The sequence below is a fragment of the Chamaea fasciata genome, unplaced genomic scaffold (genome assembly GCF_029207755.1).
Source record: "Chamaea fasciata isolate MVZ Bird 193981 ecotype frontalis unplaced genomic scaffold, bChaFas1.0.hap1 SCAF_7, whole genome shotgun sequence".
NCBI lineage: Eukaryota > Metazoa > Chordata > Aves > Passeriformes > Sylviidae > Chamaea > Chamaea fasciata.
Genome location: NW_027094092.1, coordinates 52,256,936 through 52,282,739, shown reverse-complemented (window position 1 = coordinate 52,282,739; position 25,804 = coordinate 52,256,936). Strand labels below are relative to the sequence as shown.

At 38.3% G+C, this 25,804-nt stretch overlaps 1 protein-coding gene across 3 annotated transcripts in view; it reads right to left on the bottom strand.

Moving 5' to 3' along the window:
- TECPR2 (tectonin beta-propeller repeat containing 2) overlaps positions 1 to 25,804 on the bottom strand; it is a 42,995-nt gene that overhangs the window by 15,170 nt on the left and 2,021 nt on the right. For all 3 annotated transcript variants that reach the window (XM_066188833.1, XM_066188835.1, XM_066188834.1), the window contains exons 3-18: positions 22,602 to 22,886; positions 22,360 to 22,488; positions 21,827 to 21,958; positions 20,744 to 20,901; positions 19,319 to 19,631; positions 18,382 to 18,514; positions 16,582 to 17,010; positions 14,991 to 15,985; positions 13,452 to 13,635; positions 11,496 to 11,669; positions 9,186 to 9,366; positions 7,608 to 7,749; positions 6,145 to 6,385; positions 5,317 to 5,406; positions 4,248 to 4,481; positions 503 to 651 (exon numbers count right to left, since the gene is read on the bottom strand). In XM_066188833.1, the coding sequence (XP_066044930.1) occupies positions 503 to 651; positions 4,248 to 4,481; positions 5,317 to 5,406; positions 6,145 to 6,385; positions 7,608 to 7,749; positions 9,186 to 9,366; positions 11,496 to 11,669; positions 13,452 to 13,635; positions 14,991 to 15,985; positions 16,582 to 17,010; positions 18,382 to 18,514; positions 19,319 to 19,631; positions 20,744 to 20,901; positions 21,827 to 21,958; positions 22,360 to 22,488; positions 22,602 to 22,820 (3,903 nt within the window). In that variant the 5' untranslated portion in view covers positions 22,821 to 22,886. The remainder of the gene's footprint in view (positions 1 to 502; positions 652 to 4,247; positions 4,482 to 5,316; positions 5,407 to 6,144; positions 6,386 to 7,607; positions 7,750 to 9,185; positions 9,367 to 11,495; positions 11,670 to 13,451; positions 13,636 to 14,990; positions 15,986 to 16,581; positions 17,011 to 18,381; positions 18,515 to 19,318; positions 19,632 to 20,743; positions 20,902 to 21,826; positions 21,959 to 22,359; positions 22,489 to 22,601; positions 22,887 to 25,804) is intronic.

Below are 25,804 nucleotides of genomic sequence, written 5' to 3'. Positions count from 1 at the left end.
AACAGACGCTGGAGAAACAGATTTTGTCAGTTTTCTGTATTTTGCAAATATGCTTCCAGGTTACTTTAGGAGGCTTCTCAACTCCGACCCTACCAGCTGGCAGGTAGAAAGGATATAAAGTTTGCCCATTCTGGTAATAAGGGAAAAGAGCTGCATTTGTACTGCATGCTTACAAAGCACTGCATGACAAGGCCAGTGCCTGAATTCAGGCACAGGGCCCTAGCAAACATCCCAGAGTCACAAGGGTGAGGATCAAGGAAGAGGGTGGCAAGGACTTCAGCACCATGCCACTGGAGCAGAGCCTTCCCACACCCTCTGCTCTGTGCGGTTTGCCCATCCAGCTTCTTGCTCAGCACACACAAGGTACTCAGGGCATAGCTCGGTGCTACACTCTACTATAAAACCTGGCTCTACTGTTTTCCATGAATTCTAAAATTACTGTTTTATTGTTTAGCACAGAGCTAAACTACCAGGTTACAAAGAATTGTAATCAACATTTTACCTGTATTGGTGGCTCAATCATTATCCACGCGGGAAGCATCAAACTTGGGTTAAGAGGTTGAGTTCCTACACGGAAATAAATGCCACCATTGGTGTCACAGGCCCAAACATGCTGATTTCCACAGGTCAAGCTGATCAGCTTTACACCACCTAGTAACAAAGACATTATTAGCAACCTGGCATTTTCCTTTCAAATTCAGCTAATGATCAGAACTTGTATTTAGACTTCATTGTGTTAAACAAGCTTTAAACACAGTCACATAAAAATGATTAGAAGTTAATACAACTTGTGAGAGAATAAAAGAATTGCTGGATACAATGAACAAAACCAACAGGTAGTGCATATGTGACAAATTTCTCTCCTAAAAATAAATGTTTTAGTCATAGGAGAGTGCAATTTCTAAAGCAGATTATAAAGATGCTATTACAATAACCAAATTCAAGCAGGGAAACATTCCTTGACGAATGTTATCAGTGCCTAGACAAACTTTCACATGACCTAACATGAACTCTTCTCTGTAGCTGGCCAAGATCAGAGACTTTTAAAGGTGTTGATCTGCTAATACAGTCAGCAAAGAACATTCCAAATGCCACCAGCATTTCAAAAATATGACAGCAAATGGGTTATGCATTTCAGTGTTAACATACCAGTGTCACATCTGTAAACAAAGGAACTGATTTTCAAATGGATTTACATTCACCACTGTACACATTTATTACACTGATCTCAAACGTGCAGCAGTATTTTAACCCTGTCAGCACCATGAAAACTAAGCTGCCAAATAAGGGTGTGTTGGAATTTTAGAGTGGTTTGTGTTTGGGTTTACTCTAGATTCCTGCAACGACAGTAGAGATGCATACCTGGTATTTTAGACTAAAAAGAACAGCTACTTAACTGTCTACTGAAACTCCTACTCTTTCACATTCTTTTTAAAATAGCTATGTGACATAACGTATCTAACACACGATTTCCTTTTTTCATCCCATGTTGGACAAAACAAAGCTAAATAATGAAAAACAAGTTCCAAAGAAAGCAGGACCCAAGCAGCACACATCCACTACAGAAGGAATGCTCTGGTCAGACTCCAAACTAAAGACACTAAAAATAGGCCTTGCTGGTTAACTGAACATGCCAGTGCTGCTTGGAATATCCCATTCTTGGTAAGACTTATGTTTTCAGGGATGTGAAATTTGGCAACAAATCTTGTAAAGTGCATCAGACACAGCATTCCTTGAAGAGGGTCATGGAATTTTATCCCATAGAGTACAAGCTCGAAGTATTTATTTCTGCAGAATGTAATATTCCCAATCATTAGGGCTTGCTGGGGAAAAGAACAGGAAACAACAGGACAACATAGCTTTATCTTTTAATTATCTGTACTGGTAAACAGATCTCCCTAACCAAAATTATTTAACTTTCTGAATCACAGGAATAGAAACCAACCTATTTCATCCCAAAATTTCCTTTAACCAGACAGCTTCACATAAAAACCAAAATGGAAAACAACAGCTTCTACTGCTTGGGATGAGAACACCTACAGCAACTTTCTTTTGTAAACAGAGGCTTCACTTTGAGCTGCAAAGCCAAAATCTTACTTAAAGCCTCATAATTCCTTCTAATAAAGTATGACTCGAAGCAAAGGCTTTGTCATATGATACCTCAGCTGTCTAAGTGTTCTGATCCAGACATGCATCAGGCACTCAAACATGGAATCACATATCACCTACTCGGCATAGCTGATATTATTTACATCTACAGTACAATTTGATATTCAAAAACACAGCCCTTATGTAAATGTTTTGGGGTTTCTCCCTCTTCTCACTTACTGTTTGTATCTTAGGAGAAGGTCATGTTAACCACATTCACCAACTGCTTTGGAGTAGCATGAACCAGCAGTATTGTTAATTGTTAAAATCTAAAGGTCATTCTACTGTGTTTAGAAACCTTGACAGTGATAGTGGAATGCCAATCAAAATAATCTACTGGGTGCTACTCCCAGTACATAATGACAAAGGCAAGATACTACCAATATAATAAGAGTATTTCAACCTTAATGCTGGCAGCCCACACACAACCCCATCACATCCATACAGAACTCTGAACTGCATTTTATAGAAAGTTGCTCCTGCCCTGCTTGCCCTCCACAGTTAAAGTCCTAATGTTTCTGGAGTAAACTTAAACATATACTTGAACAGTAACAATAGCTCTCCGATTTCTTCAGCCCCATTAGAGCAAATAAAGGCTTTTCTACTATAGTGATGGATATGCACTTGTTAAGCAGTCATGTAACCACATGCAATTAAATGGAGGAAAAAATGCCTAAAACATCTTCACATTTCAGTGAAATGCGAAGTACAGTGGAGTGTTTGAGTATTTCCTGACCCCAAATCTCTTCTATGCCACCACCATGTGCCACAGAGCTGACAGTCACAGCTGAATGTAAAGGTGGAATTTCTGAACTGTTGAAGTTCACAGCCAGGTATTACAGTCAGCTAACACCAATTACACTGAAATCCTGTATGAATTCTTCTGAGATTTCAGACAATGGCCAGAAGTTACTTATTCTTTCAGTTAAACAGTTACTGTCTAAACTGCTGGAAAGCAGGAGTTCATGGGAAGAGTTTCAAACCACACTAGGGAACATGAGAAGGACAAAGCAGCCAAATCTATCCTGTCGGTCAGTAAAAGGCATCAGTGTTTGAACTATGGTATGATGAGGGGTTCAGAACCAATTCATCAGGTCTGAAAAATAACCGGTGTAAAACTGACAAACAAGTTAATTTTAAAAGACACGTTTTAGAATTTTTCTGTGAAGTATTATAAATTATACACTAAATCTGTACATGAGGCTTAAACTCTGCCAGCTGTGTCTGCCTTTCCTTAAACACTAAGTAAAAATTGCTTGTCTGTTCTCAGACCAGTCATGAACATTGCCATCAAAAACGGAAAAATTGCAAACCAGCTGAATTGTTTTTAAAATGGTGAGAGAATGGTGCATAGTCTCAATTTCCTTTATCCTCACCTGAAACAGGAATGCAGATTAGCACGAAGATAAGAATGTTCTAACAGTCAGACTATTAAAGAAATAAATCTAATTAGAATATTACTCATGAAGTTGGCAAATAACCTGATTACCACAGAGCCAAACTCCAACCTGTGAGTTCATTTCAATGACCAAATCATGGTCAACCACCTAAGCAAATGAAAAGAGCGCTTCACTAGCATCACATTCTAAGCATTATGCTGAATTATTACATCACTATAAATCTGACCTTGAGTGTTATCAGCTGCATCACTCATGAACGATGCGATTCTTGGAGCATAATTCTTCCTTGGCAGGAAGCTTTGATGACTCTGCTAAAAACGAGTTTAACCATAAAATTCAGACCTTTGTGCACTAGACCAGGTGATTATGCCTGCACTGGCTGCACTGAGGTGCAAGAGCCAGCCTAGTCAAAGCTGCTGGAGTCCCTGCACAACCGTCAGGCCCAGCCACCTCAGACTAACCACTGCAAGATGCATTGAACACACATAAAGTACCTTGTAAACAGGAAACCTCTTGTCTCCAGGAAAAGGCTAAACAGTTCACTCTTTGAAAGCCACATCTGTTCCTGATGTTTTACTATCACCTGCCAGTAGGTATTATTTAATCCAGTAAACATTTTATTCTACATCAGTAAACTGAAAGATACTTCTGGAAAATATGGTGTGCTAAGAGATAGTCTACTCAATGAAAATGTCATACCTAGCTGGGAGAGATCCAGTTTTGTCCAGTGCATCCCTGTTGGGCAGCTGGAGGAAAGTGTTCTGATAAATATCTGCCCGAGACTATCCAAGCCCCAAATGGCATCCTGGCAAGCAGAGTAGTGCACCATTTCAGCTTCTGGTGGCAGCTGCACCGTAGAAGGACGAAAATGAGGATTCTGATCACTGACACAAAACAGATCCTTGTTGCTTTGGCACAGCCACAAAAAGCTTCCTATGGAAAGGACACTTCTGTTATTAAAATAATTCCTAATCCACTCCGAGAAAGCTTGCACATCTACTTTTCCTGAAAAAAAAAGATCAGTACATTTGAAGGCAAAACTAAAGCTTCTTGCCTATATTCATAGGGTAAGGCTTTGAAATACAAATACATGTCCTAAGCCCTTATTTAGACACTTAAATACTCCATTTCTCAAATAAAGGAAGTAGTAAGTGATCTCATTTGAAGAAATGTTTCATTTGAAGGAACTAATAGAGAGAAGACACACGTAACAGTGCACTATCACCTCGCTTTATTCTTTTGCTCTGTTTTATCCTTGATAATAGCCTTTGAAAAGCAGCATTCTTTTTCAGCTCTAAACCACATTTTTGCCACTAAAGCCAGTGTACTTAGATAATGCAATTGCTAACTATTGTAACCAGAAGTTCAATTCCCTGACAGGGTCTCACTTTTACCAATAATGGGCAATTTTGCTGCAGTAACTGCACGGACAGGAGAATCAGGCATTTCAGCAAAGCATGCTTTGAAACTTCCAATTACAAATACTGGCAATTCATGCTTTGGCAGTTTAGGAAGCTGCTGCTCCTGAGGACCACCCATTTCTCTGTTGGATGCTGCTCCACACCAAAGATGAGAGTAAATATTACATTAATTTTAATCTCCAGTAGATTTACAGACATACTTCCACCCTACTTCAACTACTTTAGATCCCTGCAAACAGAAAAGACAACCAAAATTTGGAATAATTCAGGATATTAATTACTTACACCATCATTTCCACTCTGTTTAAAAATCAGATATTATATGCCTGCACTGTTGATTTACCAACCTTCTTTAGATGAAGCTGGGGAAGCCAACAGAAAAATCCATTTTGTGGCAGAAGCAGTACCACGAGGCACAATATTATTCCAATACGTGCCTTGAAAGAAAGAACAAGTGGTATTAATAGGAAACTTAGTTTTCTGTTAAAATTTGTTATTTAAAATTTAAAAGAAATTCTATTGCCAACAAGTATTAAATATATTTCAGACAACATTTTCTATGAAAATTTTTCAAGAAACTCTTGGGGGGAGGGGGAAGCCTCCTCCTGACACCTATGTAAACACACAGAAAACCAGGAATGCAGAAGAGGATAAAGAATATTAATGGTCTTCAACAGGGGACCAATTTGGTGATGAGGTTAAACATCATCCTAGATGTATTGTTAGTGCTTACCTAAACAAAGAAATGTACCAAATCAGAATTCTATTTTGAGAAGTGCAGCAAGAAAAATAAAGCAATCCCTCTATTAACACTGCAAAGCCATAACATTAGTGTCTTGCACAGTCACACTGATCATGAGCCAGACTCCACTGTGCAAGACAGAATAGGCTCAGCAGCTTAAGATTGCTTTCTTATCCCAGGGAAGAGGTGTTAAAAGCAGTAACTTGTGCACAGTTCACTGGTTTACAATGTCTTTTCCATGAAAAATATTTCCCTTTAAATGAGAAAGTATTGAAGATCAAATGCTAATGAATTATTTAATTTAATTTTTAAGCAAGTTAAAGCTGCCCTGACTTGCCATGGGTAATTTCTTTGGTGACAAAGCTGCAGCTAGTTATTTCCTTCTATTTAATATTCTTAACTTAAAGAAATTAAGATGCAAAGGCACACCAACCTATTAAATTTCCCTTTGCTACATGGAATTCGTTTTTGCCTGAAGAGATCCAAACTCCACTGCCATTAACTCCGAGGAGGCTGGGCTGACACTGAAGCTGCTGTGACCAAAATGCCATTCGAAGCTTGTCTGCCACCTTCTCCACAGGTGCCTGAGCTGCTGTTGCCACCGTGTGAGTTGCCTGGATAATGGTCTGGAACAGGCTGCACTGGTCAAACACTACATAATCAGTGATGCTTACCTGGGAGCAAGAAGAAAAAAAGTGCTCTTGATAATTGGTTAAGCTGTGGGGTGAACTGCACAATCTTTCACCAGAAGCTTTTTTAGAAATACGCGAAGTGTAGGAAGGGAAAAATAAAAATGGTACACTTTGAGTAACTGTCTTGCTAATAAGCCACAATCAGTATTAAAGGCCAGCTTACAACTCCCTTCTATCCAACAATCCATTAAGAAATCTGCATTTTAAGACAGCCCTTTGCTTAAGGATGTCTTCCTCTAAAAACATGGCAACCTCTGCATACTAAGAGGTGAATTTTCAATTTCCCAAAGGAGGAGAGAAACTTGCAGAAGTAGCAATTCAAACCACGTGACAAAAACCTGAATGCAATACTCCTTTGCAACTACCTCGTGGACAGTTTAATTCACAATGCAGAAGGAGGTCTAAATAAGCAATTGCCCGAGTTCTGTCATGGACAACTAGACTGGAAACACTCTGGAATACTCCTAGAAAGGAACAAAATGCCTAAGAGCACAAAAAGAGCAGCAGTTTGCCAATAACGTCAAAGCCAAGTTACTCATGCATTATACATGCACATAGACCCAAATTTTTGTAACTAAGGTAGGCACACAGACAAACAGATTTTCTGTAAGACTGTTTTTACTCCCTTCTTCCCCATCCCCATCTCTGAAGAAAACAAGAAAAGCAGGAGAAACCAGTGTCAGGAATTCCAAGTCAACACTGGACAGTACTTGCAGCAACTGAGTTGGTTTCACCCACACGAACTGTGGCTGAAGCAAGGAGCTCCACACGGCTCAAAGAAACCTCAACTGAATGGAAAAATACAAAACACATTCTTTTGCATGGTGACCTTTTACTTATTTTCTCTAGCTAAGGAAAATGACAGGCACTGGAAGACAAGAGAAGAGGCTGCATTCAGCAGTCAGACTTGATGCCCTGCCTCAACAGCATGTCCTATAACCTGGCAGAGCATTTCTTGTGTTCTTGAAAGCTTCTGCAAGATTGCTCTGGATGACCATGGGATGGTTTTCCTTCCCCCTTTATAGCAGACACAAAAAGGCGATTTCAGCCACAGCCACACAGAAGTTTTAATATACTGAATGAAGTGTACTATAAAATATCAAGCAATTAATTGAATTTTTTCCTAGAATCTTGTGGGAAAACAACACAAATAATCAACCCAAGGTAAAAGAGTAAACTGAAAGCAAAATCAAAAAATGCCTACTTGCCACCAATGGTTATCATCTCCTTGTGGTTTCTTTGAAACTATACCAGTCCTGAACCAGAGATTGCCATGGATATCCAAAGCCCATAATGTCTGCTGATCACCAAGGGTTATGCACACTGGTTCCAAAGCTTGCATTTCACTAGAAATTCAAACAAGTAAAAACGTTAAAAAATTTAATTGAAATTTATGTTAATGGTATTTTAAGGAAGCTATTACAGTGCTAATAGTTTAACACAGTTGAAACTCAGTGGGGCCAAGCTAAAAAACACATTTGACATTAAATTTTCAATTATTCAGTACTTTATATTTTATTTAAGTAAAAAGCATTCAACAACAACTACAACAAAAACCATGAATCCTTCAAAGATCAGTCAAGATTTGAAACTTGAATACATAACAATAAAACTAAACAAGCCCTATTTTGCTCAGTAAATAAGCATTCAAGAGCTGTGTTCTTTAAGCTTTTGATAAAACAGCTTCATAAATGTATCTCCTCAACTTCCTTGACCTATTCTGAGAACAATACCTGCAGTTCAGGGACCACAAGTAGAAAACTCCACTATGTGACAAAGATAAATGTAGAATTTAGGACTGTAAGTTTCCTGCATAAGTAAACTATTTCCAAGCTCAGAAACTCAACAAGGTCAGGTGATCATATCAGACACTGAAAAGGTAGCAAACAATGCTAGCTCTTTCAGATAACCTTTCTTGACAATTTAAGAACAAATAGTGAGTGCTTCCGGCAATTTTAACACAAAGCCCAAGAACAAGAAATGCACTTAAGGTGTAGGTCACGCAGGTATTTTCATTAAACAAACTCATTAAAGTACAAGCAAATTTCACATTTGAACAAAGACACAGTAGTGTCTCAGGTAGTTCAAGAGCCAGATACCACGCTGGGAGATAGCACAAGTTAAGGTTTCACAATAGGATATTCAGTAGATAAAATCACATAACAACAAGAACTTCAATTTCTTCCTACACTTGGGCCAGGCGGATGTCACAAGAGACACTAAATTCTACACTGTGAAAGCCTGCAGTAGAGACTCAGCACTTTCACCTTTATCACAATGGAACTCCCATGAGCACAGGATCAACTACAAAGATAAATACCAACTACACAAAATATTTATAAAAATCTGTGGCTGGGGAGTGCAGAAGTGCTATCCAGTTGTGTGGATGACCAAGAAAATGCATACATTTAATCTCAGAAAAAAAAACGAAAAAAAAAAACAGAGAACTCCTTAAAACCATTATGGCACAGATTAAAGAAGCAATATTTAATAAAAAAATCACATTGACAGACATCATTAAGATATTTCAAAATTTTTTTTCACTCTTTAAACCTGCTTCTGTTTATGACAATTCCTTTCATTACACAGCAGTCATCTGTGGATGGATGGATGGCTGGGTGGCAGGAAGGAAGCGCAGACAGACAGCTAAAATAGATATATACACACACAGTGGTATACAGACACACGAGTTCAGGTAATACCATTTCAAACACTGAGGAGTTCCAGCACAATTATTTGTGTCATTCTGGTTATGCCCAGAATGTCCCACCAGAGTTATTACCTGACAATATCACTCTTCCACTGCTCTCCTTCGGGACAAAAGCTGCGCACTCCCTCCCGGTAGAGCAGGGCCCGCTGCTCGCTCAGGGCCCACACCACATTATTTCTGGATGTGACCTGTGACAGTGGACAAGGGCAGTCAACCTTTACTGCTCGGGCACAAGGACGATCCACACTCAGGCCTAGAAATCAGAAAATGAGGATTGCTTTACAAACTTTGGCTTTTTGCAACAAAAAGGAAAGAGAGAAAGCAACTCAATAAGAGAAAATGGAGAAGGGAATCTCCTTGACCTGCTAACATTTGTCATTTGATCACAATTTCTTTGAGTGACTGTTCTTTCCATAAACTATTAATAATTTCCTCTTATATAGCTGACCTCACATTTTAAAAAATAAGACACTGTACATCCTTCAACATCCTGCACAGTGCGTGTCCAGTCCTGTCATTTCTGTTCCTTTTCTCCCTCTAGTGTCAGCACCAGGAATCTCCATTTATAAAACCTCTATCAGAGCTGACAGAAGCGTCAAAGAAAAAGTCAGTAATGGAAGAAGTTTTTGCCCAAAACATGCCAGTGAGAGAAGCAACCTGATGTGAATAGTGACAGCAGAGCAATTACAAAAGAGCATGCCACAGTGCGTAGCACTGAAAGGAGCAGAGAGGTTCTGGTAGATTTACAGGCAGTCTGCACACATTTCTACATCTAATCTAAGGAATTTGTCTTCTTTGTGATTACACTGAAGCTTGGCTTACACATGTGAAACTGCATGTGGAACATCTCAGAAGACATAGCTTTTGTTCCATTTCCTCATGCTGCCAAAGCCAGTATGGATAGACTCGTGTATTATATATTCTAGACTAACAAAACCACTCATTTCTAAACCTCTGAACACACATTTTTGTTATAAATGTTACGCAAGACAGCGAAGAGAATGAAAAGATCCTGGAGACACAATTTTCACTGGCTGCCTCTCATTAGGAATGCAGATACACCGAGAATTTATTTTTTGCATCAAAAGACAAATTTGGAGACCTAAGAACAGCAGAATGTAAGCTGATGTACTCAAACCAATCGTTCAAAGGGAAGAAAAATATTGATACAAACTTCCACAGAGCTCTGTATGATTAGCATCCAAAATTTACTCTCCAACACCACTATCCACGCCTGTTGGCAGTATGCATGTGACCATGGGCAGGCCACTTGATTTCTCTGGGACTACTAAACTTAACTAAAAAGGGTAATTTTAATAGTGAGTCCTTGCAACAGTGATGTCTACTTAGAACAGTTTTCTTAATCTCAAAGAATTTTTGCATTGTGCTACAGTAACTAAACCTAACAGAGGAATTATGAGAGTGCCAAAATTAAATGAAAGGTAAATAAGAATTTTGATAGCCACTCAGACATGCTGTCCTATTTCTGTATATCTTATACAGTTTCCCCTTAACCCAGTCGGCCTCTTCACTCACCAGCAATTCCTTCATCATATTCCTGGTAATTTTTCCTTAGTAACTCAGCTCTCTGTGCAAGCCCCACATGCCCAGGAGTCCTTGATACTTTTCCCCCTTAACTCTAAAGCTAGTACTGCCATCCTTCATCCTAGTTCCTTGCAATTAGCCTGAATATTGTTTCCATAACACTTTCCAAATACATCCTCTTCTATTCACTGAAAAACCTAAAACTAAGGCCATGACCTCAAAGTTGCCACTACAGTACCCCATTTTCCAGTTTGTGCCTCACTCGCATCCAGTAAGAAGGCAGCTGCAGATTCCTGCTCCACAGCCCATTCCATTCCCCTTTGGCTCTGCTTTCTCTATCATATAAAACACACACCAATTGCCTATACTTCCAAAGCACTTCACCATCTTCTGTCTCAGAATACCTTGTCATTATCAGGTGGTAACTCTTACCTTCTAGAGATCTGTGCTTTTCAAAACACAAAGCTTCTACTTCTCCCACTTCTCCCTATTCTGCCCACTTAAGGCTGAGTTGTTTCAGTGCACCATACCACTTTCAAAGCAAGGATATTATTTTGCTATTTTCCATCCATCTCATATCTTCCCCATGCCAAAAATTCTCTGTACTATATGTGCCCCAACTGGCACACACAAAACAAGTGGCCGTGAACTAGCTTTTCCACTCTCCTAATTACACAAAATCTCACAGGTGTTTCAAAGTGTTTCTCAAGATAAAAAAGTTTCCTTATGTCCTGGCTGTAGATAAAAGTTTATAGCAAATTGCCATGATTCTACAGACTTAAAATCTAATAATCTCAGCCCACAAAAATTCAACGAGCCTGCAATTAATTCGGGTACCTGTTTGCAGATACAGATCTCCATTTGTTCTGATAATCCAGGCAGTGTCATCACTTAGAGCTACAAATACAGCCTGGGGTAAAGCCTCGTACCAGTGCCTTTTTCCTTTTATAGTCACTTTTCCACAAGCAAAAGCTTTGTTAGTCTTCTGTTCAATCTTCCAGAGAAGAGTCCCTGTATGAGAAGAACATAACAGCACTCAACAATTACCGCAACAGTCACAGGTGATGTGTCCTCGCTACATCTAAACTAATAGGAGGGGAAAAGCAAACCACTAGCATTGAATAAAAATGCAAAAAGCCCTTACATTTTTTTTAAAGCAAGACCAGGACAGTAACTGACTTCTCATATATAATAATATCTTAAAAAAAGAAAATTAAATGGAACACCGAACTTCACTGCTGGCTTGTACATTGTACTGCCAGAACAGTACATTATCATATTAATTTCCTTCGAATGATTCCACAAAGTTGCATTTAATTCCATTTTGACATGTTGTGGTTAACATGCTCCTGCATTAATACATCCATGGCGAACTGTGGATGCTAGAAACTTCCACAAATTCAGTGAAAAGCTGAGTGAATTCCTGGAACTGAAGGATAAGAAATGTAGAGGAACAACCTTTTGCCCAGGCAATCTGAAGTACCAACAACTGCAGCCTGGAACTACCAAGGGCAAACACGACACACGCCCACACCTTTCACTTTTCTGCAGGGACCTGCTGTTGGACCACTCCTGAGGGTAAGATACTGAGCTGAACGAACCCACACTCTCACCTACTACAGGTACTCTCAAATTGTTTTGTCTATAGCAAAGCTCAGCCTCAGATCAAACAGAATTTCTTTCCTCGTAAAATAGATAACAAGCCTTCCCCTACAGAAAGAAGGGAAGATTGACATGCGCTTTTAGAGATGACAAGGAAGAGAAGTAGTGGCAAGGCAGAAGAAATTAAAATGGCTGAGAAACTTCGTATTTTCACTCCAGCCCTGGAACAATCTAGAATGCCAAAGGTGACGCAAGTTTATAACCAAAACCGTCTTATTTTTAATCCAACATAATCCTCATTCACAACATAATCCTCATCCAGAACAAATACATATGCAAATGTACTAGAACTTCAAAGTATTTTTCTTCAGTATTTAAAAAGAAATCAAATCAACCAACCCACGCAAACACAAAGCCAATTCTACACTTACAAAAAAAAGAACTTTAAAACTGTGAATCACAGAACAGTTTGGGTGGGATCTTAAAGATCATCTAGGTCCAATCCCCCTGCCAGGGCAGGGACACCTCTCAGTTGACCAGAATGCTGAAGGCCTCATCCAGCCTGGCCTTGAACACTTCCAGGGATAGGGGATCCAGTTTCTCTGGGCAACCTCTTCCTGTGCCTCACCACCCTCACAGCCAAGAACTTCTATAGCTCTGCAACAAAAATCAAGGTTTTGTATAGACAAGGAGCTCTTCTCTGCCTACCACTGAACTGCTACTTCTGAAGTTCACTTTAATCAGGCAAATGCATAGTGGAAAACTTCCAAAATGCAATGTGAACCTGTTAGAAAGACAGCCACAAACTGGAACACGGGATGCAGACACAGCGAAGATGCAGTCATAAAACTGTGACTAAAAAACAAACAAACAAAAAGAAATCCAAAGCAGTGCACTACTTTTACATGAAACAAGCCCTAAACAACCAAGTTTCTGGAAGTAACTGATTTGAAAAAAACCCAAACAATAAACTGCCTATGTAGAAATTACACATCCACTCAACTATATCTGTAATCTTATAAAAATGACAAGTTTCACCCAATTAAATAATAACTGACATTAAAAAAAGAAAAAAAAAAACTAAAAACAACAACCAAAAAAAAAAAAAAAAACCAAACAAAAAAAAAAACCCACCCAAGTCTACCCAAGTTTTATATTTACAAGGTGACAGTGCAGCAGAAGCCAACTTACCTGAGGGGGAAACTGCCACTTGCTGGACTCCATCCTCAAACTTCTGCCAGCGCAGCCCGGCCGCAGGAAGGGCACTGCAGTACAGGCTGCCTCGGTAGTCCAGGCACCAAACGTATTTTTCTGAGACAACCAGGCTCAGGATGCCATAACCAGGGCCAGAGTATCCCATCCAGCTCTCTGCAAACTAAAAACTGTAGAGTCAGAACAGTGTCAGGTGTCTTCAAACTATATAAAAAAATGGGTATGTAAGAACAGTAGCTCCCACGTTTTGATTTTAAGAAAGGTAACTTAAGTACTTTAATCAATGAATGAATTTGCCTTGTGAAAATAAAACTACATCTGTCACTGTTCTCCAAGGCAGTATATGCACAATGAGACTGCCAGAACAACAGATTTAGGAAAAAAATAAAGCACTCCATCCCATCACCACCTCCAAAGCAGGAATACATAAAAATGTACAGTCTGCCTGTAATCCAGGAAATTATTCATTGTCTAGGAAGTGATGAACAAAGGGAACAAGACAGCTGAAGGGCAGAGACAGCTGAATATCCAGTTCTGACACCCTCTGTATGGTAGAGGAGCCACATCTTGCAGAAATCTGGTTTACAGCCTGCTCTCTTAAATTTTGATTGCTTGCATCAGGTGAACTCAAGCACTGCACACATTACCAGGGAACTTTTCTGAACATGACAGAGTATAAGAATATCATAACCTGAAACTAAAATCTTCTGCACTTTGGGCTGCAGCTGTTAGTAGACAGGACACCATCAACTTGTAATTCAATTTTTATGAATGAGTATTTGATTGATCTCAAGACAAGGGTGTTACAGATCTAAAAGAAACGAAATCCCCACCCTACAACAACTGCATGTCCTTCTTAAGACTTCTGCTAAAAGCCCCAGTGATTCTGGCAATTTTACAGATTTTACAATTAACTTCACTACTTCTTTTCTATGGTGTCTGTGAGGATTACCCACAAAATAACGATGAAGGAAAAAGAGATAATAGAAAAAGGAAACTAACTACTAACTACTAAGTACTAACTACTGCTGGCTAGGGGGCATAAGACTAATCCTTATTCTGAGTATTTACAGGTAAAATAATCCTTAAACAGAAGCCAGCCATGTGAGATAACTAGCATTAATTCCCCATGAAGCCAGCTGAATTTGAGAACAGTATCACATAGAATTTGGACTACTGGAAATCCGAACTAGCAGCAGCCTTTGAGCGTGACTGCGTTTTACTGTTCACTTTTTAATGGATGGGTTTCTAGCAGCATTTTTGTTGAGCTGGGAATAATACAGCCAGAACAGCCTCTCTGCATTGCAAGCACACATCACCCATTCTGAAGTCAGATACATCACATATTTTAAGAGTTACAACACATTCTGTTGTTTGGCTTTATACTTTACTTGTGCATTGAATCAAATAAAAATTGCTCTCCTAAAGATATAAAGGAAGTGACTGCAGGAATGTTTCTTTTGAAAAGCTGTTTCTTTTTAAGGTTAAAGGTACTTTAATTAAACTGAAAAGAAATACCTGATCAGATTTTAACAGCACCATTTCATCTAGGCTTGTCTTGGCTACATCCTGTGCACCAGGCACAGAACCAACTTCAGGCATGCTGGTCTCTGAGGATGAATATGGTAATCCATGTCCATAAATATCCTCTTCATCACTTGAGGCAGATTTTTCAGTCTTACTTTCATGAGTGTCTGCTACCCTTTCAGCAGTGCTGGTACTACATTTAGCTCTGACTGCACTTTCAAAATTCCACCCTGAAATGGAACTGTTATCTGAATGAACATTGTCAGAGATGTCACACTGGAGCCCAGGAGGGTCTGACAGAGCACTGTGGATTAGAGACAGCTGCTGTTGGTCTTCTCCACCAATTTCATCACTTTCCTTTGGTGTCAGGAATGTCTGGACACCAAGTATACTGTCACATTCCAAAAACATCTGGTCTGTAAGGTCTGGATCTTCAGAAGATATCTCAGTACCCTGCAGCTTCATTTTACCCAAGTCTTCATCTATTTTACATAATGTAGGAAAATCCTGCTCCTCCTCTTGGCTCAGCTTTCCAAGACAGCATTCATTGCTTGCAGAAACCACACCACCATTATATTCACCACTAACACCGCTGGTCAAGTCTTCTGTGAGCATCAGAGGAGATGCAGACATCAAAGTATCTGCAATAGCTGAGGTACCCATGCCACTGTCACTGTTTGGAAGTTTCTGTAAATCAACCACATCTCCATTTTCTTCATTAATTAGCGCATTTGCTGACTCAGGAGACTGCAAGACACTGAAAGTTTCTGAACCGTTATCTTCTTGCAGGATTGTATGGGACTCCACACTGAACACACTCTCCTGATCTGGAGATCCAGTACTCAAATGATCAATGCTGCCACTCATTATGCTGGAAGTCATGGAAAAGGAGTCTGCATTCAAGGAATGTGGACTATCACCAGAAAGCTGACGCTCATAAATTGGTGTGCCTTCCAGAGAGCTGTGGTTTCTCCTTGTCCCACTTTCTGTTATCACACACACATGAAAAAAAAGAAGAAAAGTAATATTAATAAGATCTATCAAATCCCAGCGCCAAGTAAGAAATCGCAATTTTTTTAGAACTGGAGGAAGAACAAAGTTAAATCTAAATTTTAACCATATTGAATTTTTTTCAACTTTAATATTAAATGATACATATAAAGCCAAGAAAAGCCTTAATACAGTAAACAATTAGAATTATTGAGAACTCACACTACTCCATCAAACTAAAGAGGATGGCTAAGAAAAACACTGTCAAATATTCTGAACAGGATGAACAGATACCACACAATTCCAACATAAAACTGGACAGAGTCCACGGCATGTTCCCATTAACAAATACATTAGAACTCAAAGCATGTTTACATGAAGCAAAACGAAATACATTCCAAACAGATCTAAAAAGACTTCATCAATTTATCACTTTTAAAGGAGATTTTCATCTTAGACAGAAATGGCCTACCATAACCCCTCAACCATTGCAGAGGCACACCACCACAGTACATATGAAGCCTGCAGAACACAGATTCTCATGTAACATGCTCTAACAACAAGCAGTCAGGGAAAGCTCTGCTCAACCTACCTTGTTTCTTCTTTTTTTTCTTTTTCACCTTAATTGGCTTTACAATAAGTTCTTGATCAAAATCTTCAGAGCTGATGGTGCTGAACCGTTGTGAAGAAGACTGACCTTCTCTCTGAGCTTCTGGAAGTTGGTCTGCACACAACATAAAGCTTGAGCCACTGTCCACAGAGTTCACAGAGCTGCTCCTGCTTCGTGATTCACTTACTACAGAGCAGCCCCTTTTCCTGGTTTCACTGCTCAAGTCTCCCACTCTATCAAAACTTTTCTCTGATAGTGTTGGAGTTTCCAGATCATCTTTCACTGAAGAAGTGCCATTTTTATCACCAGTAACTGAAGGGGAAGTAAACATTTTTTTTTCTGTTTCCACTGAAGGGCTGGATGATACAGACGAAACGACTGATGATGGGGTCAGCAATTTAGGACTTGTATCTGTGGAAGGATTTGACAATTTTAAATTCACATCTGAAATTGTCCAAATTAAAATAAAAGTATAAATACTACTTCAAGTATAAATACTACCATCAAGTGAGTAGGGGCATAATTTTGGAGAGTATTGAAAAGAAAGAATATTTACACACACACAAAAAAAATTCTAAGCTAACAACATTTAAAAATAAATACTTGCACGTGCACACGCACACGCACACTATAAAATTCCTGCAAATTAATCTGTATGAAAGCACTTCCCCCAAACCCCGTATCAAGCTTCTATTAGCAAAATTCTGAATTTGCATTAATGTAAAAAGAACAGTACAGGTCTACAGCTTGGAAGATCCAACTGTATCACACATGAAGTGCCATCCTATGTCTAACTTCTTCACTCAAACATTTAGTAGCTTCAAAAAAAAATCAAGGAGAATTATCAGATAAATCACTGTAGTGAACAGAAGAAAATACACTTCTAAAGGCTCCTTTCAAACTACACTTGAAAGTTGAGATTAAAATAATAAACAGTCTCTAAAACTTTGTGAGTAAAGAAATGAATAAATGACTAAAGCTACTGCCAATATGCAATGATAAGAAAGTTAAGTTCCCCAGCATTCAATGAGACTTCACAGAATATTTATTAGCATTTTGCTAATACAAAGCTAAGATGGAGTATTTAAACGCATTAATTGTCTCTTTTTAAGAGTTCTAGTAACATAAATGTTTTAACTCAGATGGCAACAACTATGAAAAAGTCAAATTATTTCTCGAATTTTAGTGATCATTCTTTGGATTTATTTGCCAATTCTTTCTTTTCCATTGCTAGGAAGGCTGAGATTTCCCCTGGAATGTGGCTGGTGACAGGTGGCACAGAATCAACGTATTCAGCTATTGAGACGGATCCTAAAGGGATAACCATAATCAGGAATCCAGACTGCTTCAGCATCATGGTTCAGAATGAGCTCTCAAATGCACAGATTAGAGATGCCTCATTAGGCTCATGCTGATCCACTCTCAAAAAAGGCAAGCATATTCCATTTCTTAATGCCCCTGTTCTCACTGTAGCCAAAAGAGAAGCTCAGATAAGCAGATAAACCAGATCTCTAAATATAACCCATCAGAGCAGATGAGTAACTCTACAGGACCTGGCAGGTTTTTGCAATAATCTGAAGGGTTTGGTCTGAGGTTTGGGTTGTTTCATTTTGTTGGATTGTTGGGTTTTTTCTTTTTCTGTTTTTGGGTTTGTTTTTTTCTTTTTTCTTATTATTACTATTTAAAAAGTACAATAGCCACCATGTTCCATGAGGTAGACACTAATCTACACATAATAAATTTACTAATTTCTACAGACTAAGCTTACTCATCTATACAAACCTATTGATGACACTCCTTCAGGTCTATTTGAAATTCTTATTATGTCTCTATCCCCCTTTAAGAGAAAAATCTCATTGTTGGTACAGGACACAGAGACAATATCACCGTATCCTTCCAAGCCACCAATCAAAGCCTGTAAAGAGTCAACAGAGAAAGAAATAATTTGCAATAGATTAACACAGCGTTGGCACAACATGGTACTCTTAACAAAAGTGTTCACTGGATTTTAATCAACATAAACAGTTACAGGCTAAAGATTTTTATCTTATTAAAAAAAAAAAAGAAAATAGAAACAAGAATCAGGAAAGAACCCTTTAATCATGATGCAGCTTCATTTTTATACTAATTTAAATTCCACAGATCAATTCTTTGTCCAACTAAAGGCACCTAAATACAACAACTTAAGCAATATACTACTCGGTGGCAGAAGAGTGCCACAGTACAAATGTTTAATATTGTTTAGACAAAAATGTACTAGCATGTATCCATGTTCATATGCACTTTTAAGACAGCAAAATAGCTAACACTTCACTGTATACCAAATAAAAGGTAATTTGTCTTTTTTTCAGACACCAACAGTAGTAGAAGGGAAAGAATAAATAGTTCCAGGCACATTTTACAGGCCTAAAATATCTTTTTGCATTAGTCCCTACACTGTAGGTTTCAATGTTTCACTGAGTATCAGAATTTTGATGTTAACACTACAACTGAAAGCTTTAAATATATGTAATTTTCATAAACAACATACTGAGCTAGTTGGTGAATATATCATTGCAATGACAATTTGAGAAGGGAGACAATAAATTTTCTCTTTTTTTTCATTTTAAATAGGGATTTGAATCACAGCCATAGAATGCATAACCAAAAGAGAGTCTCATGGCATAGCATGAACAAAAACATGGAAGAAACAAAATATGCAGCCACAAGATTTATCTACCTGGTTCACAGTGTCTAGTAAATAGATGCTGTATTCGTTCCAAGTCAGCACCCATCCTTCTTGGAAAAAGCATGAGACAAGCCCAAGATGTTTCTCTGGAGAGCTGTAACTTCCTCTGTCAGGTGGTTCCAAACGAGGATACAGTTCAAAAGTTTTTATTCCTCCAGCAAATACATCTTTCAATATGAACGTGGCCTGGACAGTCCCATGAACATCAGATTTCCATAGACGAAGCCCAGGTCTGGCAGCAAATAGTGTCAAATCACTCTGTTTACACAGGCCAGGTATAAAACATGCTCCAAATTTGCCAGTGCTAAAATGCAAAAGAATTTCTTTTAAAAGCTATATACTCAACTTAGAAATAATTTAAAAACTAATGGCGCAAATTTACAAGCTCAAATTATCAAGGCTTTAATTAAAATATTCAGTCAAATGTCTGAAGTACAAATTTACTTACAGTAAGACAAGAGCAGTAATTCCAAATAACAATTTTCCCTTCAGCTTTGGATGTCAGACACCTCATCAATTAAGCAAGTTAAAATGACTCCTCCTAATAAGCTTCATAGCCTTAATGCCACTCTGTCCATCTCAAAAAGATCCTACTATGCATTCTTCCTTCTCCCAGAATTAATAAAAAACAAGGAAAACACTACAAACTAATGCTAAGGAACTGACAGCCTTTACTTGCAATAAGCACAGAACAGATCTCAACTGTTAAACCCTTGGTTTCTCACACACAGAAACACCTTTACTGTCATGCAAGGAAACGCTTCACATCTAAGATGGACCTTGGTATTCCTCTCACTATTCATATCCCTGAAAGATACACCATAACCTCCTTTCAAGGGTAAATTTCCTCTCCTTAGAGACAGAGTCAGTCATGCTGTTCTATGACTGGGTTCCCTCTTCCTTACCAGAGAGGGATTACATAAGAGAAGATGTCAAAGCCACACAAGAGGTTCCTAGTCTTCAATTCAAATTTAAGTGCTTACTATACATTCTCCCTATTAACTCACTTCAGTGTATAAGAAAAACAGGAAAGCTGACTTGCTTTTTGGATCAAATATTACATCACCCATTAGACAGACTTGATTACAATGCTTGCTCACTCCAAATGACAATAAACAAAGAGGGACTGCGGAGGAAGTTTAGCAGTGTTTTCAGATAAAACAATGAGAAAACATTTTAAATATTTGTGCCTAATAGTGCCTTGAAAATATGAGTGTAACATACTTGCAACCACACACTTTCTAAATAGGTAAAATTGTCATTTCATGTTCGATTACACACAGCCTTTGTAAGTAGCTTTTTATAAGCACACTGCTGTGTTGTATTAATTTTACTGCCTAGATGACTCTGTCTGTAATTCACTTTGAAACGCAAGAATTAATAGATGAGCCTGCATCAGGATTTTATGAGGGTTACTTTTTTCTGGGCTGTGTTCCAACTTGGTTGACGGATTTCTCTTCTGTGTAAAAAAGCAGAGTCCGCTGCAGAGTAGAGACAAGCAGCACCTTCTGGTTGTAATCCAACTGGACAATTGAAGATGGCTCTTCCAATACAAGGCTGGAGTTGCAAATACCCTTTCAAAGACACACACAATTCACTACAGTCAAACCCTCCTAAAAATACATCGTAGTAACTAACACTTTAATGACATTTATAAGCCCAAGAGAAAAAACAAAACAAATAAAAAAGCCTTTGAACTCCTGTTGCATGAAATTCACTTAATGAACATAGACTTAATTTATGAAGCAAGAGGACAGTTAGATTCTGTTTGACACACTGTGAAATGTAGTTTCTCTTGGAATAGTAGCTAATATATTTCTCTTGAAATCAACAGAAACTTTGGAACTTTAGGACACATTTTCTTCCTTCTTCCCCACTGCCAGCTCCTACATTGCTGAGACAATCCTTACTTCTGGTGATTTCTGTCAAATCAAATTGAAGGACAGTCACAGATAAATCAGGACAGATGTTGTTTAGATTTTTCTCCCATTTAGAACTTCAAGTTGGCACTAATTTTGTTGACATCTCAGGTCTGTATTAACTAACAAGATGTGAGAAAAATTCCATTTACTGGTAACATGCTAGTCAGCCTGAATGTTACTTTCATTCTATACTCTAGACTGAGATGCTGAACTATTCTGGGAGAAGAACTTCACCAATAGAGCCACATCAATCAAAAATACCCCTTCCAAACAAAAGAGAAAGTACTGGCTGAAAGCTGAAGAAAGATTTAACAGTTATTTCATGAAAAATGAGAAGGCTCACTACCTCTTTTAAAACGCATTACTTTTTTAAAAAGATAAGGCAGTTGTGAAGGATGGCAATCCAATGGTTGCCATGCAAGGTGTGCACACACTGGGCCAAGGGCACATTTACCAATAAAGCCATGCAACTAAACACATAACACTGAGCAATAAAGTAACTGTTAAATATTTAAACACACAAGCATCCTTTCCTAAAGTGCAAATGTGAATTAAGGTCCCTGTAAGAAATGCTCACCTGGTCTAGGTCTAGTGCAGAGTAGACAATTTTTCCTTTATCATCTCCAGAGAATAACTTCATTCCATTGGGACTCCAAGCTAAAGCTGTAATGCTACTTTTGTGGATGCCGGCAACATCAAATCTACGAAGCTGTGAAACAATAACAAAGCAACAGAAGAATGAGCTGAAGAGAAAATGGATGCACAAAACCTATTCAGTGACTCCTAACTGGTTTAACTGGAGATCAAGTACAGAAGTGCAGGTTCTGCTAAAGTTTATTTAGCACAAAACCCCCATAACAACCCAAACCCCCCCTCTACGAAAGAGATCAGCCAATTATTACACATGAGAAATCTCTCAGAAATGTATTTGATTAAATACACCTTTTGCAATACAAGGCATGATTTAGTATTACTGTTTTATAAGCTTAACGCATGAAGCCTAAAATACATTCACAGCTATTTCATCAGGCAAGACTGAATGACAGCAACACTCTACAAGAACTGACCACAGTAGACCTCACAGAGATTCAGGCAAATGAAAATATTTACCTGTTTGTTCCTTCCAGGTAAGGAAGACACAAGCTGGAAAACTGCAACTCGACCTGAGGCTGTACCAACAGCAACCAGATCATCGAAACAACTCAGCAGCTTTACAAAAGTTATAGATTCACACCTCCCCTGTTGAAATAAACCACGCAAAGAGCTCACAAGTTAATGAGACACCAACAGAGAGCTCAGTTCTGAGCAACTCAGCTCCGTCAGAAGAGACAACAGTGAAAGTTAGTATTTACCTCAAAATTATATTTCTTCATCTGGTTTAAATGTCTGCAGTAGAGATAAAGCATTCCAATGCTGCTCCCCACAGCAATGTAGTCTCCATTGGTATCAAGTGCTGTGAGGTAAACCACGATAGAGCGAAAGCCTTTCTGGATCTTTGTAGGAATAGCATTGAGGAGATAATACAAGGGACAAAATTCCTTAAATATAACTGGTGAAGCCACAGATGCCATAGCAAGGATTTGCACCAGTAATTTTAAGGCTGAAATAAACACATCTGCATGACCACATAAGGAGATCTGGAAGACAAAAGCAAAAGACATGTCATTAACTCGTGTGGAGAGAGTAAAAGGTTCACAGATAGCCACAATTCAGAAAAAAAGAAGAAAAAATTCTCAGATTTTGCTTTGCATAAAGAAAAAGCAAATTAAATTCTTGTAGTGAATGTAGCTTATTCTTAGAGGAAACTCCATCTTACTAAAAAGTGTATTCCTTAAGTTCAGCTAACATATAAGCATGTACAGTAACCACTATATATGGGATAACCACTTTTTCTTGCATCTGTAAGTTTGTCAAAGTTGAGTTGAAATGCAATGTTTCTTTTCATCTGCCTAGTGAAAAAAAAACCCATAAGGACTCTGACACTGAGCAATCCATCTGACATATTTCTTCATCTTTCTGCAGCCTCTACCCTCAATCCAACCAGTGCCCAAGAGCATGGGACACTCTCTGTGTCAGACAGTGCTGTAAGATCAGAGCAACAGACTAGCATTTGTGCTCCACTCCTTAATGCCCCACAGCCCAAGAAAAAACACAGCTGAGAAACAGTTCAGCTAGAGCTCCATCTGCTATGCATTCAAATAACAACCAAAAAAATTAGAATAATGTGGGAAGAAAGGGGAGAGTAAAAACTAAAGAACTCCCATTTTGACAGACACAGGAAAATATCCATGTAGCAACTGAATTTAGAAAGATAAGGAGCAAACAGGAAAAAAGTACCATATGTCCAGTTTCCTTTAATGGATAAGAAAATAATTTCACGCTTGTGAGCAATACTGTAAATACACTTGGGGAATAATATCTAAGAATAACAGAAACAAAGAGTCTGTTTGCCTTCTCCGAGGAAAACAAGGTAGACAGAGCTCATCACAGTAATAACATACTGGTATCTTCAGTAAAAGCTGATCATGAGGAATGCAAAAATATTCAAAAATTTTAATTAAGCCCAGTAATTTTTCTCATCACTACAGCCTTGACAAGAACATTCTGCAGCAGTAGCTGCTGCTTCTCCTCATGGGTGACTTTGAAACATGGAAAAAAAAGAAGCCTTCATTTCACCAATTTTATTTTGCCACGAGCAAGTCTGATTAACAAAATGGTATAGAGTCTTGCAGTTTTCCAAGACAAGAATTTTGGATATCTGTAGACAAGAAAGTTTTTTATGGTTGTTTAAGATCTTAACACTGAAGATTTTCGGTAGCTTCAGCAGAGTTAGAACTTCCTTGGAGAAATAAAACACAGAAATTGGCCAGCTGGAGTTCGAAATGCTTCTAAATGCTCACAATTACTCTGTGAAGTACTCCTACTGCAATTTGTGATATGTGCCTAGTTTTTCATTCTCTAAGGATGGAAAATGTTTTTTGTTTGGCAGCTTCATACATTGCTTGCAGTGCGTATCAACTATATTAGAAAAAAAAAAAAGAAAAAAAGCTGCTCTAGTTCAGTATCTCCATTACTGTGAAAATCTCTGGAGCCTCAGCTTTCCAAGTATTTCAGTTGTTGTGCAATAGCATTGAGCACCCACACTTTGGGCCCTGCAACACTTGCTGCCAACATAAAACTCCACTAAGTCCAAAGGGACTGTTTGCATGACGCTGCCCGTGCATGTCACAGACAAGACCACAGGAATAAAGACTTGGTTTTTTGGCTTATATTTTATCTGCTACAAAAACTGCCAGTAGCTACACTAGCATCAGTTGTTAGATGTTCTTAATTGTGGTAAACTTTACTGCTTGCTAGAGTTTAGAAAATAATTCCACTCTCCTCCAATGTTTACAATCTGACATGATGTATTTCATGAAATATCACAAAGACAAGCTGATACATGTGTCCAAACTATTTCTGAATGAAGAATTTCTTTCAGAGATGTTTACTAAGTTAACAGATAACCTCAGTGCACCATGACACTTCCACAGTATTTTCACAAACCATCTATTTCCTATCCTATATTTTAAGTCCCCTACCCCTTCCTTCAGCATTTACTACTTTCTATCTACAGTCAACTAAATATAAAGAGAATCCACTGCCAAACTCTCATTTGCTCTTCTAAACGTGCTGTTTTGCCACTTTAGTAATCTTACTAGTCAATGGTCCTTTTTTTCTTTTCTCTAATAAAACAAAATCCAGTCTTTGCCCTGAGTCTCACATGTACTAATCTTCCTCTGTCTAACCTCAACTTCTACCACTATCCAGCTACTGCCTCATGAATTTCACATATTTTAGTTTTTAACTCCTCTATGTGACTCTTGCAATTTACATTTGTCAGCATCCAAAGCTGCTCTTGTACTGGAACCATCTCACACTCCTCAGTTACGAGAGGACCTTCCAAGCCCTCAGAATTCATCCTCTTTCTTAGTTTCCATCACTTATTCTTCCAGCTCAACTAAACCTTTAAAAACAGAGAAACTGATTACCAGCTATGGAAATATGCAAATTTGTATTATCCAGAAAAAGACTTTTCCTCTACAATAAACCTATCTGTGACCTGATGTCTATTTTGGAAGATGACAATTTTAAAAAAGAGTAAAAAGGAAAGTTTGATAGAGTTTTTTCTTCCCATGCACAAAAAAACATGGGAGGAATTATTTCTTGTCACATACTAAGTTAAATTTAAAAACTCTGCTGTTAGGTAAGGGTTCTCACTCTTCGTAAAATTTAAATACAATCTCTGATGGCAAAGTAGTCAAAAAAAACAAATTAAGATTTTGTTCTCTATAATCCATTCACCCTGTACAATCAAAAGAAAAGGAAAAATTTATCAATGAACTATAATTTCTTGACACTGTACACAGATTAGTTTCATCTTGAGTGGTTTACGGACTAACAAAACACTTCTACTGCTTGTATAAAAACATACAGGTGGAAACTCAAAACCATACTTTTATTAAAAGTACCACTAATTATGTAATTTTATCTACACTAACCAAGTGCATAAGGA